The sequence below is a fragment of the Desmodus rotundus genome, chromosome 8 (genome assembly GCF_022682495.2).
Source record: "Desmodus rotundus isolate HL8 chromosome 8, HLdesRot8A.1, whole genome shotgun sequence".
NCBI lineage: Eukaryota > Metazoa > Chordata > Mammalia > Chiroptera > Phyllostomidae > Desmodus > Desmodus rotundus.
In genome coordinates, this window is record NC_071394.1 from 68,265,620 (window position 1) to 68,283,359 (window position 17,740).

The 17,740-nt window shown below is 42.0% G+C and overlaps 1 protein-coding gene across 3 annotated transcripts in view; it reads right to left on the reverse strand.

Annotated features, from left to right (window-relative positions):
• PIP4P2 (phosphatidylinositol-4,5-bisphosphate 4-phosphatase 2) overlaps positions 1-1,834 on the reverse strand; it is a 47,349-nt gene extending 45,515 nt beyond the window's left edge. For 2 of the 3 annotated variants that reach the window (XM_045200451.3, XM_071222258.1), the window contains exon 1: positions 1,532-1,834. In XM_045200451.3, the coding sequence (XP_045056386.1) occupies positions 1,532-1,637 (106 nt within the window). In that variant the 5' untranslated portion in view covers positions 1,638-1,834. The remainder of the gene's footprint in view (positions 1-1,531) is intronic. The other variant, XM_024566533.4, reaches the window with a different exon arrangement.
• Between the last annotated feature and the right edge of the window lie 15,906 nt (positions 1,835-17,740).

Sequence of the window (17,740 nt, forward strand, 5' to 3'; positions counted from 1 at the left end):
AGATCTATGAGTATGACCATTTGGAAGAATAGTCTAGCCACTATATGATCAAAAAAATAGAAGCAACATAGAAGGCTTGAAAGTTGCTTAAATCCAAATTCTGCCTCTTAATAAATTTTCAAATATTTTGTCTTAAATGGTGACTTGATAAAGTTGCAACATTCACTGATAAGTATTTAAACCCATTCTGGACCATATAATTTAGATAGCAGTAAAATATTAATATCAAATTTGCCCATTGAAGAAAATTCTACATCTGGTATCCTCTGGCACAAGTTTAATGCTGACCAAAAAAACATGAGTTGTTTGCTTTCTAGGTTGAGTCTTTGTTCCATTTTGTACCTTATTTCTCAACACTGATAATACTGAATTATTCATAGCTAAACATCTTTTCCCTTTGTCCTGCTTCTTGTTAAGTGTGGATTAAGAGCTCCATTGTTGCTTTTCAAGTTATAATGTGTTAAATGAAAATTTTTAAATACTAGACAAGTTCAACGTGCTCTACAACTTGCTCCAATTCCAGTCTTGAATTTGGAAAAAGTGTGTACAAGAAACAAGATCTGCCCATATTGTCAAAATTCACATTTGCTTCCTAGGATTTTTAAACTTCTCTCACATTCAACTAAAAAAAAGAGATGAACTTAAGCTACAGTTGCAAAAGCCATATTTGACCAATCTTTTCACTATTCTTAAGCTTTTTTTAAGTATTGCCTTCCATTTTCTATATTCCTGACGCTACTTTATTTCTCCTACAGCAATCAACTCAAAGGCTTAGAACAAAGATCTTTCAATAAATTTAAGAGTTTGGTAAATGGACCCCTCTTCTTTCTGTAGATCCCATAGCTATCAAATCTTTTTGGATTCTGTCTGGAGAAGAAAAATGTATAGAAATATATGCAGTATTAATTTGGGTTACTTTTTATAAGTGCATTTCAATCTCACCTAAATATGTATCAAAAATATTCCATCTTCCCTTCTCTCCCTCCTCATTCACAAGCTAGCACATAGTTTTCAAGCAGGAATAACAAGGAAGGGCAAGAATTTCAGGCATACCAGGAATATTAACTCTATTCTTTTTGGTAAGGCAATTTCCTGATTGAACAGAGCACTGGTGGGTAAACCAAGAAAATGCATATCTTTCAAGCTAAGCCTTTTCAAGGACAGATGCCAAGGTGAGCAGTACTCCCGACGTTTCTCAGCAACCTGAAAGGGTTCGTGAATGTTTGTGAGAGATGAGCACCACTCCCAGCTGCACTTGGGTCTGCTCTGAAACAGTGAAGCCCAGCTCGGAAATTCACGTCGCATCCTGTACCCGTGAGTCAAAAGGGGTGGCACACACACACACACTTCCAATCACACCCACATACACACACAAGGCAGCCTGCAGCGAGGGGTCAGGCCTGCAGGCTCTAAGGCAGTCAGCATCCGTCTCCCACACCAGGGGACAGCTCCCTTTCGCCAGAGCTGCAGCCGCTTGTCTTTGTTGTCCTAGGTTTTTCCCACGGGGTAGGAGGGTCGGTGCTGGCCTTACCTCGGGGGCTGCTTTCTTGCAAGTATAGCGGGGTGGTGGGGGTGACGTTTCCCGAGTAGGGAGAAGACAGCAAAGGCGAGCGTTCGTCAGCTCCCTCAGCAGCCATGACTGCGGCAGCTGCGGGCCGTGCGGGACCAGCCGGGCTCGGGAGGAGGGGCTGGGGCTGCAACCGCAGCCGGGCCTGAGACCGGTATATTTCTCAGGGCGGGAGGCGTGGAGAGGAGCGCACCCGAGATCAGGATGGGGGGAGGGGAGGCAGAGGAAAGGAAAGAGCTGAGAGCAGAAGAGGGGGAGGAGGGAACCTTGGAAATGGACCAGGGAGGAGGGGCAAAGGGGGAAGAGGAAGAAAGGGGAGGGGCAGAGGACCCGGTAGGAGAGGGTGACCTGAGGCAAGGACCAGGGAGGAGTGCCTGACTGCGGGAGGGGTAAGCAGGAGGAAAGATCTGCAGCCCTTTTCTCTCTAAACTTAACATTTCCTTAACCAAGAAGTGTGAGGAGCAGCCTGAGGCGGGTCAGGAGGAAAAGCCTCTGACTCCAGTCCAGGAGACCTGCAGCAAACAAGGATCTCAAGTTCAGCCCCTCCAGGGAGGAATTCTTTGCTGTCAAACTTTGCAGCTCATTCCTCGGGTTATCAATTCTTTCTTGAGGGCTGATTCTTTTGTTAGAAAATCATTTTTCAACATCTGTCGTCTAAGAGAAAGTAAATTTTTGATAATGTTTTGTTAATTTTTAAATAGCTGTTTGGCACTCTAGTAGCAATGTCTTATTGAAACGATGCATACTGGTTTAGGTTTCATTTCATAAAGTAGGTTACCATTTTAGTTTTGTTTTTTTACTAAGTTGTCCCTGGCACATAGACAATAATGAAGTTTGTGAATAACTAAGACAATGAAAAACTATTTCTTGAGATACTGCTTTAAAATTATCTTTCACATGTAAAAGTAAAAAAAAAAAGAAAAGAAAAAGCTAGGCACTATTCTTATTTGGCTTTCTGTGTTTATTATTTTTCTTTCTTTGTTTTTCTTTTTTTGGTAGTTTGCTAAAGTGGTTTAAAAATCAAAGTTTTGAACATGCCTAGGTAAAAATGCAATAGGAACATAGTCATTGGCTCATTAGTGATTTTTCTGTAGTGTTTCTCTGCATCATTCAACAAATATTTATTATGTTCTTGCACAGTCTACAAAGGTGAATAAGGCAAATCTTAGTCCTCAGGTGCCTGAGAGATGAGTCAAAAACAAACCAAAAAAGAATCTAGTAGTCCTAGCCATAGATCTAAAGTGGCATGCAAAAAAAGCAGACTTTAGACAATTGAAACTACTTCTCCTATATTATTAACAAGGGTATTCATTTTGCTCTCTGAAGATACTCTTTCTTTCAAAAAGTGCATTTAGGCACCAGCTGAAAATCCAAAGAAAACAAATCAAAGATTGATGTCTTCTAATATGCATCATTTTTTGTGGGTCAGTAGTATCAGGATACAATATAATATAAGGATCTTCCTATGATAAAATACAAGGGCATTTATAAGTTTCCAGGAACTTGGTAAGTGAGGGGTCAAGGTGTAGCATTTCCTGCAAAAGTGAACAATTTAGAACATAAACAGCAAGATTTTTACAGCTACAGCCTAGAAACTATTGAGCTAAAGAAACTTTTTAAGAAGAATCAACAAACTCATATTACTATAGTGTTCTATCCTGTGACTAGTCACACTTTATGATAACAGTGTGTTCACATTTCAATTACCCACCATCCCTTGACCCCCAGCTGACTTTGTGGGGATAAACTACATCTCTCATTCACCATGACATCTACAGCATCTAACATAATGCCTGGCATAATAATAAGTGCTTAATAATTGTGTGTCAAATCAATAAGCAAAGGAGTATATAAACAAATCCCATATGGTCCCAGAATCTTGCTAAAAGAAATTGTTAGAAAAAGTTAAGAGCATTTCTTGATTTTTTGATGAAGGTGGTAATTTTGCCATCTGACTGACCAGTGTTTTTGTTGTTTAATTATATTTCTACAACTAGGGTTTCTTTATTGTCTATGTAAAAATTATCAGTATACATTTTTCTTTCTTCTTTTATGGCTTCTCTATCTGTTTCAGACCTCCTTTGATGGTATTACAGCTAATGGCAATTACCCTTCTTATAACATAAAAGGTAGTGGATCTACTGAGATTATAATTGTAGTAATGTTGAGTTTTACAAAAATTAAAAAAGGTTTATTAATAAACATCATTTTATCCTAGTTTAAAAATATTACTATAGTTTATAGTTGCACAAAAATGTTATATAATATTCATCAAGCCAAGGCATTAGTGATTATACCTTGCCATCTCTCTTCAGATGAGCTAATATGTCCCTTAGAATAATAGCACAATATAAGTATGTAATGTGTGCACTATTAAGAAATATATCTTATTACTTAACTACTGATGATATAATTTCAGTTATCTACTACTGAATAACACCTGATGAAACTGAAGCAGTAATCAAAAAACTCCTGACACACAAAAGCCCTGGACCAGATGGTTTCACAGGAGAATTCTACAAAGCTTTTAAGGAAGAGCTAACCCCTATCCTTCACAGACTATTCAAAAAAATCCAAGAAGATGGAAGACTCCTAAACTCTTGTTATGAAACCAGCATCATCTTAATCCCCAAACCAAATAAACACACAACAAAGGAAGAAAACAGCAGGCTAATATCACTGATGAACTTAGACACTAAAATCCTCAACCAAATACTGGCAAACCACATCCAGCAATACATTAAAAAGGTCACAAACCATGACCAACTGGGATTCATCCCAGGGATGTAAGGATGGCACAATATTCAATAAACACAATACACCACATAAATAAAAGCAAAGACAAAAATCACATGATCATATCAATAGGCGCAGAAAAAGCATTTGATAAGGTACAGCAACACTTATGATAAAAACACTCCTCAGCAAAGTGGGAGTAGAGGGTACATTCCTCAACATAATAAAGGCCATATATGAGAGACCTACAGCCAACATCATACTCAATGGGCAAAAACTTAGAGCTTTCCCACTAAGATCAGGACCAAGACAAGGAAGCCCGCTTTCACCACTTCTGTTCAACATGGTACTGGATGTCCTAGCTCCAATAGTCAGACAAGAAAAGAAAATAAAAGACATCCAAATTGGAGAAGAGGAAAGAAAACTCTCATTGTTTGCAAATGACATGATAGTGTACACAGAAAATCCTATAGACTCCACCAAAAACTACTTGACCTAGTAAATGAATTTGACAAAATAGCAGGATACAAAGTCAATATTCATCAAAAGCATTTTTGTAGACCAACAATGAAATATCAAGAACAGAAGTCAGAAAAAAAATCCCATTCGACATAGCAACACAAAAAATAAAGTACCTAGGAAAAACCTAACCAAGGAGGTAAAAGACCTGTATTCAGAAAACTACACAACACTGAAGACAGAAATTAAGGAAGACACACACAAATGAAAGCATTTACCATGCTCTTGGATTGGAAGAATTGACATTATCTAAATATCCATACTATCCAAAGCGATTTATAGATTCAAAGCAATTCCTATTAAAGTACCAATGGCATATTTCACAGATATAGGATGAACATTTCCAAAATTTATATGGAACCATAAACGACCCTAAATAGCTGCAGCAATATTGAGAAAGAAGAACAAAGCAGGAGGGATCACAATACCTGATATCAAACTGTATGACAAGGCCACTGTAATCAAAACAGCCTGATATTGGCATAAAAACAGGCACATAGACCAGTGGAACAGAACAGAGAGTCCAGAAATAAACCTAAGTCTCTATGGTCAATTAATATTTGACAAAGGGGGCAGGAGCATAAAAAGAAGTAAAAATAGCCTCTTCAACAAATGGTGTTGGGAGACCTGGACAGCTACATGCAAAAAAATGAAACTCCATCACCAATTTATACCATACACAAAAATAAATTCAAGGTGGATAAAAAGACTTAATTATAAGTCCTGACACTATTAAAATCCTAAAGGAGAACATAGGCAGGAAAATCTCATATATTTCACACAGCAACATTTTCATTGATATGTCCCCTAGAGCAAAGGACACGAAGGAAAGAATAAACAAATGGGATCTCATCAAATTAAAAAGTTTCTGCGTGGCTAAAGCAAACAGCATTGAAATGAAAACAGAACCAACTATATGGGAAAACATATTTGCCAATGATACCTTGGACAAGGGTTTGATCTCCAAAATATGTAAAGAACTCACACGAGTCCACCCCGGGAAGACAAACATCCCAGTTAAAAAATGGGCAAAGGACTTGAACAGACACTTCTCCAAGGAAGACATACAGAGGACCCAGAGACATATGAAAAGATGCTCAGCATCACTAGCCATCAGAGAGATGCAAATTAAAACCACAATAAGATACCACTTCACACTGGTAAGAATGGCCATCATAAAAAAAAATCAACAAACAAGTGTAGGAGAGGTCGTGGAGAAAGGGGAACCCTAGTGCACTGTTGGTGGGAATGCAGACTGGTGCAACCAGTGTGGAAAAGAATATGGAATTTCCTCAGAAAACTAAAAATGGAACTGCCTTTTGACCCAGCAATTCCACTGCTGAGATTATATCCTCAGAGCCCTGAAACACCAATCCAAAAGAACCTATGCACCCCAATGTTCATAGCAGCACAATTTACAGTAGCGAAGTGCTGGAAGCAACCTAAGTGCCCATCAGTAAATGTGTGTATCAAAAAACTATGGTACATTTACACAATGAAATTCTGTGCAGCAGAGAGAAAGAAGGAGCTTATACCCTTTGCAACAGCATGGATGGAACTGGAGAGCATTATGCTAAGTGAAATAAGCCAGGCAATGAAGGACAAATACCATATGATCTCACTTTTAACTGGAATATAGTCTACAAAAGAAAAAAGCAAGCAAAATATAACCACAGACATTGAAATTGAGAACAGACTGACAGTGACCAGAGGGATAGTAGGGGGAAAAGGTGAAGAGTTTATAGCAACAATTGTATTATATAGGACACATGGACAATAACAAGGGGGCTGAATACAGGGAAAAGATGTGGGGAGGGCCAAAGTGGTTAGGAGGGGTGGGAGGAAAGGCAGAAAACTGTAATTGAACAACAATTAAAAAAAAAAGAATCTTTAAAAAAACAAAAGATTCTGAAATCCAATTGAGCATGTCACCAGCTGTCTTGATGCTACTGCTAGGGGATGCTCCTTTAATACAACATATTCTGCTCCTCATATTACTGGGTTTCCTTACCCATTGCTTTACTTGGTTGTTGGTCCTGCCACTGATTTAAGTTCTTTTGCATAAGATATGAGTGGACTCTTTCTAGCTGTCAGGTGGGCTGCAAATCATGCAAACTTATGACAGTCAGGTGTTAATTGCATCTGTCAGTTATCTCTGAGCCAGCACTTCAATGAGGCAGTCAGAGTTTTCAGTGAAATTAAATGAGGAGACTCGGCAAAGTTGTTAGGAATTTTGGAAGGCCCTGTATTTCCACTATGTCCTGCAAGCATCCCACAAAGGTCCTGGGCCCAGGACCTCAGTTTTCCTTTGTGAGGTGGATGCCACAGTGCTTCTCTGACCTGTTGTGTGGTGAAAAACTGGCAACCAAAAGAGACACCAACCAAGGCCCACACTGAAATCATAAAAGTGCTGTGCCAGCAGTATACGTGATTGGAGGGGTCTTGTCCTTCCCATGGGGGGTGCCAGGAGTAGGCATTCTTCCCTTGTGGAGAGTAGGACCTAAAGCCATGTTTAGAGCATGCTCAAGTAGATCAATGACTCAGGGGGATGATACAGCCCCTCAGCATGCACAGTACAGTGTGGCAGAAATATGTGCTTATTTGAAGGGTAACATCACCCTCTCAGAGCAACATAAACTACATGCGCCTATCAAGGTTGCACAAAATAACATGTGCCTATCAGACCTGATGTAAATATGTGCCTATCAAGAGTGAGGAAAATAACATGTGCTTATTCAAATTAAGAAAAACATGTTTACAAGAAATTGTGCAAAATCAACATGACTTTGCACCAAAAGAAGCATAAAAACAGAAGACTTCAGACCATGGACAACACATCCAGAGAGCGAGTCACTTTGAGACATCCTGCACATTCTGCTTCAGATGAGAAAGACCTATATTGTGCTTCTGTCCCTCTGACTCTACCTTGCAAGACGTCAACCACCCTCAATTGCCTCCCAGCACAGACTTGATCTGGACTCTTGGGACTCAGGTTTGTTATTCCTCAATTCTCTTGTGTGATGTTATTGCTGATTGTTTCTGAGTGACTATTATTGTTATTAGATTAGTATGGATTTGGATTGAATCTGCATTAATAAAAGCTGAGTGAATAGCATAGTCAACTGTTGACTCACTGTTATTCCTTTGTTCCGGTGTCACCTATAGGGCTAGTGGTTATATAGGCAGCCCAATGCTTTCAGTCCCTGAAGCCCAGGTCAGACAACCCAAGTCGGGATCGAGGGCTGACTTATAAGAAAGACTATATTGTGAAACACATGCTCATGACACCCAGACAGAGGCGTTCCTTCACTGAGGATAGGGCTACAGAGGAGCACATTCACCATTTATACAGGGCTCATTGCTGGCTTCAAACAGACACTGAGAGAGAAAATAGGAAGGGGGAGGAGCCTAATCCTCCTCAAATCTTTGGTTTCAAATAATCTACCCAGAACTGGTGTCCATCCTTCCCAAGATCAAAAAGAAGACATGTTGGAGACCCAAGAAAATGTACTTCCCTAAAGCCCTGGACTTGCTGTTACAGTTATCATTAGCTTAAGCAGAAGCAACAGTAGTCTTGAAATCTCAAAGTTCTAGGTACGTGGGAACTAAAGGCATTTTCAACATAAAGAAGGTGGAATTTAATAATGAAATGTAGGTAGATTGTTTTTAAGACCCTCATAGTAGAGAAGAAAAATGTAAACCTCATGTGACTTGCTGATTCAGAAGATCTTGTTGATGCCTATTGTGATGAAGAGGAGACAATGGTGGAGAGGAGACAGTGCTGGAGAGAAAACTGTGGCAGGGAGGAGACTGTGATGGAGAGGAGAGGAAGTAGAGAGGAGCCTGTGACAGGGAGGAGAGCATGGTGGAAATGAGATCATGAAGGCAAGGAAAATTCAGCAGGGAGAAGACCATGGTAAAGACAAGATTGTGATGTGGAGGAGACCTTGGTGGGAAACAGACTGTAAGGAAGAGGAGACCGTGATTGGGAAGAGAATGTGACAGGGAGGAGAATGGTAGGAATGAGATGATGGTGGAAACAAGACTGTGGTGGGGAAACAAGACCATGTTGGAGAGGAAACTATAGTAGGGAAGAGACGATGGCTGAGAGGAAACTGTGGTAAGGAGGAGATCCTGATAAAAAGGAGATATGAGGGAGAAGGGAGAAAGAGACTCCAGCTACCCACACAACTCAGGATGCCTGACTAGGAAATGAGTCCTGTTTATTAGGAAGGACCCAGGGGTGTCTGAACCCCAAGTTTGTGTAGCAGGATAAAGCAGAGGTTTCTAAACAGATCAATCTAACTCTCCTTTCCCTGGGGCACTTGGAAATGTCTGGAGGGTGTTCATGGCAGGTAGAGGCCAGGGATCCTGCTAAATACCTACAGTACACAGGAAAGCCCCCATCACCAAGAATGCCAGCAGTGGCAAGGGTGAGAAACCTGGACATCCCATCCAGGAGACACCCAAGATCCTACCTAGTTCACCCCATCCCTGCCCTGTAACTTGGTCAAGTTTAAGAACCCTTTATTGATCACTGTTGGTGGGTGAGTTGGTTTCAGACATCAGGAATGGAGGATCTCATCAGCTCCCTAACTGATGGCCTCAGTTAGGGGGCTAACTGATGACTCCCAACACACCATTCCCTCCCTGCTCCTCTATTGTGGAGCAGGATCTACAAAGCCCAGGTAAATGGCTGTTGGCTTTAGTGCTAGAAGGTTTGGATTTGGTCTCACTGTTAATATACAATCTGGCATTTGGGGAAGACCGTTTCAGTTGTGCAAGATGAATAAATTCTGGAGGTCAGGTTTACAGCATGGTTCGTGTACTTAGCAATACTGTGTTGTGCACTTGAAATTTGCTAAGAGGATGGATCTTATGGTAAGTGCTCTTACCACACACACAAATGGTGATATAAATGAAAGAAAGGAAGGAAGGAAGGAAGGAAGGAAGGAAGGAAGGAAGGAAGGAAGGAAGGAAGGAAGGAAGGAAGGAAGGAAGGAAAGGAAGGAAGGAAGGAAGGATATATTTGGAAATGATGGATGTGTTTATGGTAAAGGTTTGAGTTGTAAACTGGTTTCCAAACTCATCAAGTTGTATACATTAATTATGTATGGCTTTTTGTATGTTAGTCATACCTACATAGAGTGCCTTTAGAAAAATAAAATGAAATAGAGGAGACTATAATCACCCAAAGCACTGAGCAATTGCCTGCCACAGTAAATACACAACTAATGTGATTATGTTTTAACCTCAGCTCAGGACTGGGAGATGGGCCCACAAATACTTGGTGCCTGTGGTCACTGATCCCAGCCCAGCCCAGCCCAGCCCAGCCAAACAATGTTTCTGCTAATTGCAAGGCCCAGAGAGACCAGCTCCAGATGGTACTTGTTCCTGGCAGTTGGAGAAGATGAGCTGCTCCAGACACACAACATTTTTTTCTGGTTACTTGCTATCTTCCCCTTTCTTGTTGTCCAGGCCCCTAAACTTTAGCTCCTGTAAAAATTTAGTTTGCAGATTGTTGTGGACAGTTTGAAGTGTAAGATCTCTGTTCCCTTTGTTCCATGTTCTTGAGTCTGAAAACAAAGGTGGGAAAACTCCATACACTGTGAAAGTGACAGTAATACAAGGAGTGCTTTGCCCTCGGTGCCTCAGACGTCAAAGAAATGGCAAACTGCACACCTCATTTTATACACAGCTCTCTTTAAGAACATTTCTATGTACATAAAATAAAATTGAACTGAAAGAAATCTCATTACTGAACTTTTGCTTTACAGAAGACACTTTGGTGTAAAAATCTCTAAGAAAATGTGTTTTTTAAAGGAACAAAAACTGGCCCTGGCCAGGTAGCTCAGTTGATTAGAGTGTCATCCCAATATGTGAAGGTTGTGTTTGATCCCCAATCAGGACTCATACAAGAATCAACCAATGAATGTATAAATAAGTGAAACAACAAATTGATGTTTCTCTCTTTCTCTAAAAAAAAGCAATAAGTTTTTTTAAAAGGAATTCAAAACAGGGTAAGATTGTAAATGCAAAGTCTGTTTTATGGGTAGAGTCTGTTTTTTCTATTACTAAAGGGGAAGTGAACAGGCTGTACAACCTGATTTGAGCTGTACCTCCTCACTGTCACCAGATGTGTTAGGAGAACCCCAGGGAGCTGATTAGCTGGGAGGAACTTATAGTCTTGGGGCTCCCCTTCTGAGAATTCAAAGGGTATCCTTGGTGCTCTAGGTCCTGAAAGTCCTGAGGTGGGTGAGAACACAGCTTGGCCAAGATGGCTAATGAGTCTATTTGTATTTTCTTTATTTTAGATTCCACTTTATTAATGTGTATTTTTACAGGAAATCACCCATTTCCTCTAGGTTTTCAGTTTGATGCAATAGATTTATTTTACTTTCAACTTCTCCTGTCTTTCCAGTTGTCTACAGAATTGTTATAAAGAATATATATTGATACATTATTATTGATTTAAGTTTATATTTTATTTGGGTTCCCGCATTCAAGACTCAGTCTCAGTCCTGGTGCCTCTGTTAATTACCTCGCTGATCTTCCAACCAGAGAAGTTAATGTGACAGCTGGGGTACCTGGTGATTGAATTGGGTGATATGATAAGAAATGAGACCAGGAGAAGAAATGAGACTGATAAAGAGTCTCAACACTGTACAAATGATAGAGACTTTATTCTCTAAGTTGGGGGGAAGCTGCTGGTAGTTCTTACACACAGGAAGTGACAGGCTTCTCCAGTTTGGAAAGATCAAGCTTATCACAGTGTGGAGGTTGGACTACATGACAGAGGGACAGGAAGCAGAGAGATCAGTGAGAAGACTGGTAAGAAGTGGTGCAGGACTGAGTTGAGGCAGGGACCATGATGTTGCAGAGGAACAGAGGTTATGAAGACCAGAGAAGGCTGTAGTTAATACCCTGAGGATAAAGCCAGCACAGGTGCAAGAGTTAGTACCTAGGGGGAGCTTGGCTTTTTGGACACCAATAGAAAAGCTCATTCTGCTAAAAGGAGGCTATTTGCTAAATTCTTGATTTATCTGGCTCATAGAAGATATTTTAAAAGGACAAAGAATGGAAAAGGGAGGGAGAGTGAATACTGATAGCATGTTGGACAGGCTCACTCACTGAATCCTCACAGTCAACCTGAGAGGGATTGATTATCCCCATCTGACATCGAAGAGACTGAGTTTACATCTATTTGCGTGAAATCACACAGCTAGTAGGTGGTGGAGCTAGAAGTTAACTCTGTGCCTACCTGGGGTTCAGGCACTCCCCCATAAAAAATGCCACCTTAGACTCCATTCTGAAGAGTTAGGAAGCTCTTGTCAGTTGAGACCTCAGAGGAAAGGAACAAGGACAGAAGCAGATTGGTGATCAGGACAAAAAAAAAAACAGATTTTAAAACTCCAGAAGGCAGGCAGTGTGTAAGAGCAAGGAAAGCATGTTATAGTAACCCGGTGCTGTTTGTACTCCAGTGAATGGCCAGGCCACCTTCCCCAGCTTCTTGCACCAGTCCCACCCAAACACCATCTTGGATGAGTGCATGGCAAGCTGGACCATAAGATAATGTGCAGATTTTCTTTAAATAGGATGACCAAGATTTAACCCAAATCAGCAAAACTTCTTGCATTACTCTACTTGTCCAGGTTCCTGTGTGTGCAAGTTCTTCTGGCTCATCTTGGCCCATTTAAGTCCTGTTCTCAATTCAAACCTGTGTTAGAATCAGTCCTCAGTTTAAATACCTGTAAAATAGAGATAATAATTGTCCCTGCCTCCTCTGGCAAATTAAAGCAGTAGGTGATATGAGCATGTAAGGGCCTAAAACAAGAATTTCCTCGAAGTGAACTTAGTACCAGGGGTCTGGATTTTAATTTTTATGGGTAGTGGGGGGAGTCCTTAAGGCAGGGAAACACACTTTGCTGCCATCTCATGTGTATCTTGGAAATGACACCTCAGCAGGCAAAGTTTTTCTTTGCTGCTACAGTAAGTATCTCCTGTGCTTCTTAAGAATACCCTAGTGAGAACCAAGATAGCGGAGTAAGTAGACACAATGCACCTCCTCGCACAACCAGAACTGACAGAAAATTGAATGGCAAGGAAGTCCGACACCAAGGAAATAAAAAATAAACATTCATCCAGACCAGTAGGAGGGGCAGAGACAGGCACCGGGGCGGAGAGGACACACGTGGCCGTGGTGGGACCGAGACTGGCGGAGTGTGGAACGGACGGGGTGGGCAGTCTGACCACTGGAAGACACTGCTGCCCCACATTCGCGCAGATAAACCGAGAGGGCCGGACTCAGAGTGGCGAAGAACGGGGCAGGCAGAGCAGCAGGTAGCACACCGCGACCCCACATTCGCACACAGATAAACCCGACAAACTGCGGGGAGCAAAGCAGACCGCATAACCCAGGGCTCCAGCGCGGGGAAATAAAGCCTCAAACCTCTGATTGAAAACACCCGTGGGGGTTGGGGCGGCAGCAGGAGAGACTCCCAGCCTCACAGGAGAGGTCATTGGAGAGACCCACAGGGGTCTAGGGTGTGCACAAGCCCACCCACTTGGGAACCAGCACCAGAGGGGCCCAATTTGATTGTGGGTAGGGGAGTGAAAGATTCAGGTCTGGTGGAGAGTGGAGCAGGAGCCATTGCTCCCTCTCAGCCCCTCCCCCATGTACAGCGTCACAGCACAGCAACCAGCATTACCCCGCCCCTGGTGAACACCTAAGGCTCTGCCCCTTTAAGTAACAGAAGCGCCAAGACAAAAAAAAAAAAAAAAAAAAAAAAAAATTGGCCCAAATGACAGAACACTTCAAAGCTCCAGAAAAAATACAACTAAGCGACGAAGAGATAGCCAACCTATCGGATGCACAGTTCAAAACACTGGTTATCAAGATGCTCACAGAATTGGTTGAATTTGGTCAAAAACCAGATGAAAAAATGAAGCCTATGCTAAGAGAAACAAAGGAAAATGTATAGGGAACCAATAGTGATGTGAAGGAAACTGGGACTCAAATCAATGGTGTGGACCACAAGGAAGAAAGAAACATCCAACCAGAAAAGAATGAAGAAACAAGAATTCAGAAAAATGAGAAGAGGCTTAGGAACCTCCAGGACATCTTGAAACGTTCCAACATCCAAATTATAGGGGTGCCAGAAGGAGAAGAGGAAGAACAAAAAATTGAAAACTTATTTGAACAAATAATGAAGGAGAACTTCCCTCATCTGGCAAAGGAAATAGACTTCCAGGAAGGCCAGGAAGCTCAGAGAGTCCCAAAGAAGCTGGACCCAAGGAGGAACACACCAAGGCACATCATAATCACATTACCTAAGATCAAACAGAAGAGAATCTTAGAAGCAGCAAGAGAAAAGGACACAGTTACCTACAAAGGACTTCCCGTAAGACTGTCAGCTGATTTCTCCAGAAACCTTACAGGCAAGAAGGGGCTGGCAAGAAGTATTCCAAGTCATGAAAGGCAAGGGCCTACATCCAAGATTACTGTATCCAGCAAAGCTATCATTTAGAATGGAAGGGAAGATAAAGTGCTTCTCAGATCAGGTCAAGTTAAAGGAGTTCATCATCACCAAGCCCTTATTATATGAAATGTTAAAGGGAGTTACCTAAGAAAAAGAAGATAAAAAATATGAGCAGTAAAAATGACAGCAAACTCACAGTTATTAACGACCACACCTAAAACAAAAACAAGAGCAAACTAGGCAAACAACTAGAACAGGAACAGAACCATAGAGATGGAGATCACATGGAGGGTTGTCAATAAGGGAGTGGGAGAGGGAGAGGGGGGAAAGTTACAGAGAATAAGTAGCATAGATGATAGGTGGGAAATAGACAGGGGGAGGGTAAGAATAGTGTAGGAAATATAGAAGCCAAAGAACTTATAAGCATGACCCATGGACATGAACTATAGGGGGGGAATGTGGGAGGGAGGAGGTGAGCAGGATGGAGTGGTTGAGAGGGGTGGGAAATGGGACAACTGTAATAGCATAATCAATAAATATATATTTTTTAAAAAAAGGAATACCCTAGTGAAAATCACCCAGGAAAGCTATTCATTGGCTGCCATCTAGTGTGCAACTACTGAATAACAACTGAGTGTAAGCCATCCTAAAAAGTTTTGCCTGCCTACTGATGTGCATCTTTGAAATACACCTGAGTGGAGCTCACCAGGAAAAACTCTTCTTTGCTGTCATCTAGTGTGCAAATTGAAAAAAACATGAGCGGAGGTCACCAGGAAACACACAACTCTATTGCTATCTAGTGTGCAACCAGTGAATAACCCTGACAGTCACCAAAAAAAGCTTTTTTCTGCTGTCAGTTAGTGCTTACCTTCACTAACATCTGAGGGCATGTCATGAAGAAAAGCCCACATCTGTTGCCATGTAGTGTGCAGATTATGAATAACTAAATAGTAAAAGTCACCAAAAGATGCATTTCTCTGCTGCCATATTGTGTGCATCCTGGAAATAACAATTTAGTGGAGGTCACCAGAAAAAGATCTTCCCTGCTGCTATTTAGAGTGCAAATTGGGAATAACATCTTAGTGGAGGTTACCAGGAAATGCACTACTCTGCTGCCATATAGTACACAGCCAGTGAATAATATCTGAGTTATGTCACCATGAAAAGTTAATTCTCTACTGCTAATTTGTGTTTGTCTTGGGAATAACACCTGAGTGGAGGTCACTAAGCAAAGCTTTTCTCTATTGCATCATGGGAATAATACCTTAGGAAAGTCACCAAGAAAAGCTAATCTGGGAGGCAATCAATTGTACAAATTGCTTGTAACACCTGAGTGAAGTTCACCAGGAAAGGAACTACTCTGTTGCCATCTAGTGTGCAAGAAGTACATAACACTTGTATGTTACTAAAAAGAGATTTTCTCCTGCCATCTAAAGTGCATCTGGTAAATAACACCTGGCTGTTCTCACCAAAATTTGTTTTTCTTTGTTGTCATTAAGTGTTCACCTTTGGAATAACACAATATTGCAAGTTATGAAGAAAAGCACTTCTCTGTTATAATCTAGTGTGTATCTTGGGAATGACACCTGAGTGTGTATCATAAATAGTTGCTCATTGCTGCCATGTAGTGTGCAATATTAAAATAACACCTGAATGAAACTCACTAGGAAAATCTTTTCTATCCTCCCATTTAGAAAGCAACCAGTGAATAACACCTGAGTGTACGTTAGTGCAAAATTTCTCTGCTGCTATCTTGTGTGCTGAGTGAAAATAACACCTGAGTAGAGGTTACAAGAATAGGATATTCTTCACTGTCATGTAGTGTGCAACTTCTGAATAATACCTAAGTGTATGCCATCATAAAAAGTAAATATCTGCCCTGGCTGAGAGGTTCAGTTGATTGGAGTGTCATCCTGTACACCAAAAGGTTGTGGCTTTGATTCACTGTCAGGGCACATGCCTAGGTTGAGGGTTTGATCCCCACCCAGTTGAGGCACATATGGGAGCAATTAATTGATATTTCTCTCTCACAGTGATATTTCACTTTCTTTCTCTGTCAAACCAATAAACATATCCTCAAGGGATAATTAAAAACAAATGAAAAGTAATTATTTGCTACCATCTAGGGTGCATATTGGTAATAACATCTGAGTGGAAGTGAACAGAAGACACTATTCTCTGCTGCCATCTGGTGTGCAACTGGTGAATAAAACCTGAGTTTATGCCATCATAAAAAGTTATGGCTACTATCTACTGGGCATATTTGAAATAACAACTGAGTGGAGATCACCACGTGCATATTTTGAATAACATCTGAAAGAAACTCACCAGTAAAAGCGCTTCTCTGCTGCTATCAAGTGAGCAACCTGTGAATAACACCTGAGGGTATGTCATCTTAGAAAATTGTTTTCTGTGGCAACATAGTATGCAGCTGAAGAATAACCCCTGAGTGGAACTCTCCAGGAAATACTTTTTTCTGATGCTATGTCATTTGCATCTTGAAAACAGCAGTTGAGGAGAGAGAAGATGGCGGCGAGATAGGTGGGAGCGGTGACCACTTCCCCTCAACACCAGTAAAATACCTACCTGATCTGAGGAGCAGAGAGAACAGCCAACGGTATTCCAGCATATATGAAGATCGGAGACCAAAGATAGAGGACATTGAAAGATCTGACGGTAAGAAGAGTGCTTAAGGACAATAAGGTCCCCAGGACCTGCACAGGGACCAGGGTGGCTGAAGCCCCGGCCCAGGCGCAGGGTCTGCTGCAGGATTTCTTGGGAGAGAGCCAGGCTGAGCTGTGTGAGCAGCCAGGTACTTGTTTGGACCAGGGGGGCTTGAATAGGAAGAATTTCTCAAAAAGAAAAAGAAGATAGAGGCACTCAGCGGCTAATTAGAGAACTCTCCGCAGCAGCCTCAGCCTCTGGTGCCCCTCCCACCTCAGCCCCTGGACAGTGAACATGGGATAAGCAGCCCCGGTGCTCACCTGATGCCCAGTTGCCCGCACCCAGATTAGCGGACTGGGGGCCCACACCTGAAACCCCAGCGGGGCGCCCACACCTGAAACCTCGGGTGGGTGCGCACTGGGAGCAGAAGCTAGCTGCCCCACTCACACGCCCAAAGCGGTGACCCAAGGGCCACGCAACCCAGGCCCAAAGCGGCTGGATCGGCAGGCAGCACGTGACTCAGGCCTAAAGCGCCCCGCCAGCCCTTGACCCCTTCGACCTCAGTCCCCCAGAGCTCGAACCCCATTCTCCATGAAGGAATCGGTGACCTCCTGTCCTTGGTGTCCGCAAAAGGCATTCACCTGCAGTGACCTGGGCCCAGGAGAGCAGGACCAGGCCCCAGGGCAAGAGCCCGGGGAGGTACAGCAGCCCCTGCGGCGCAACTCAGGCCCAAAGCGGTTGAATCGGCTGACCCCGCTAGACCCAGACCAAGAGC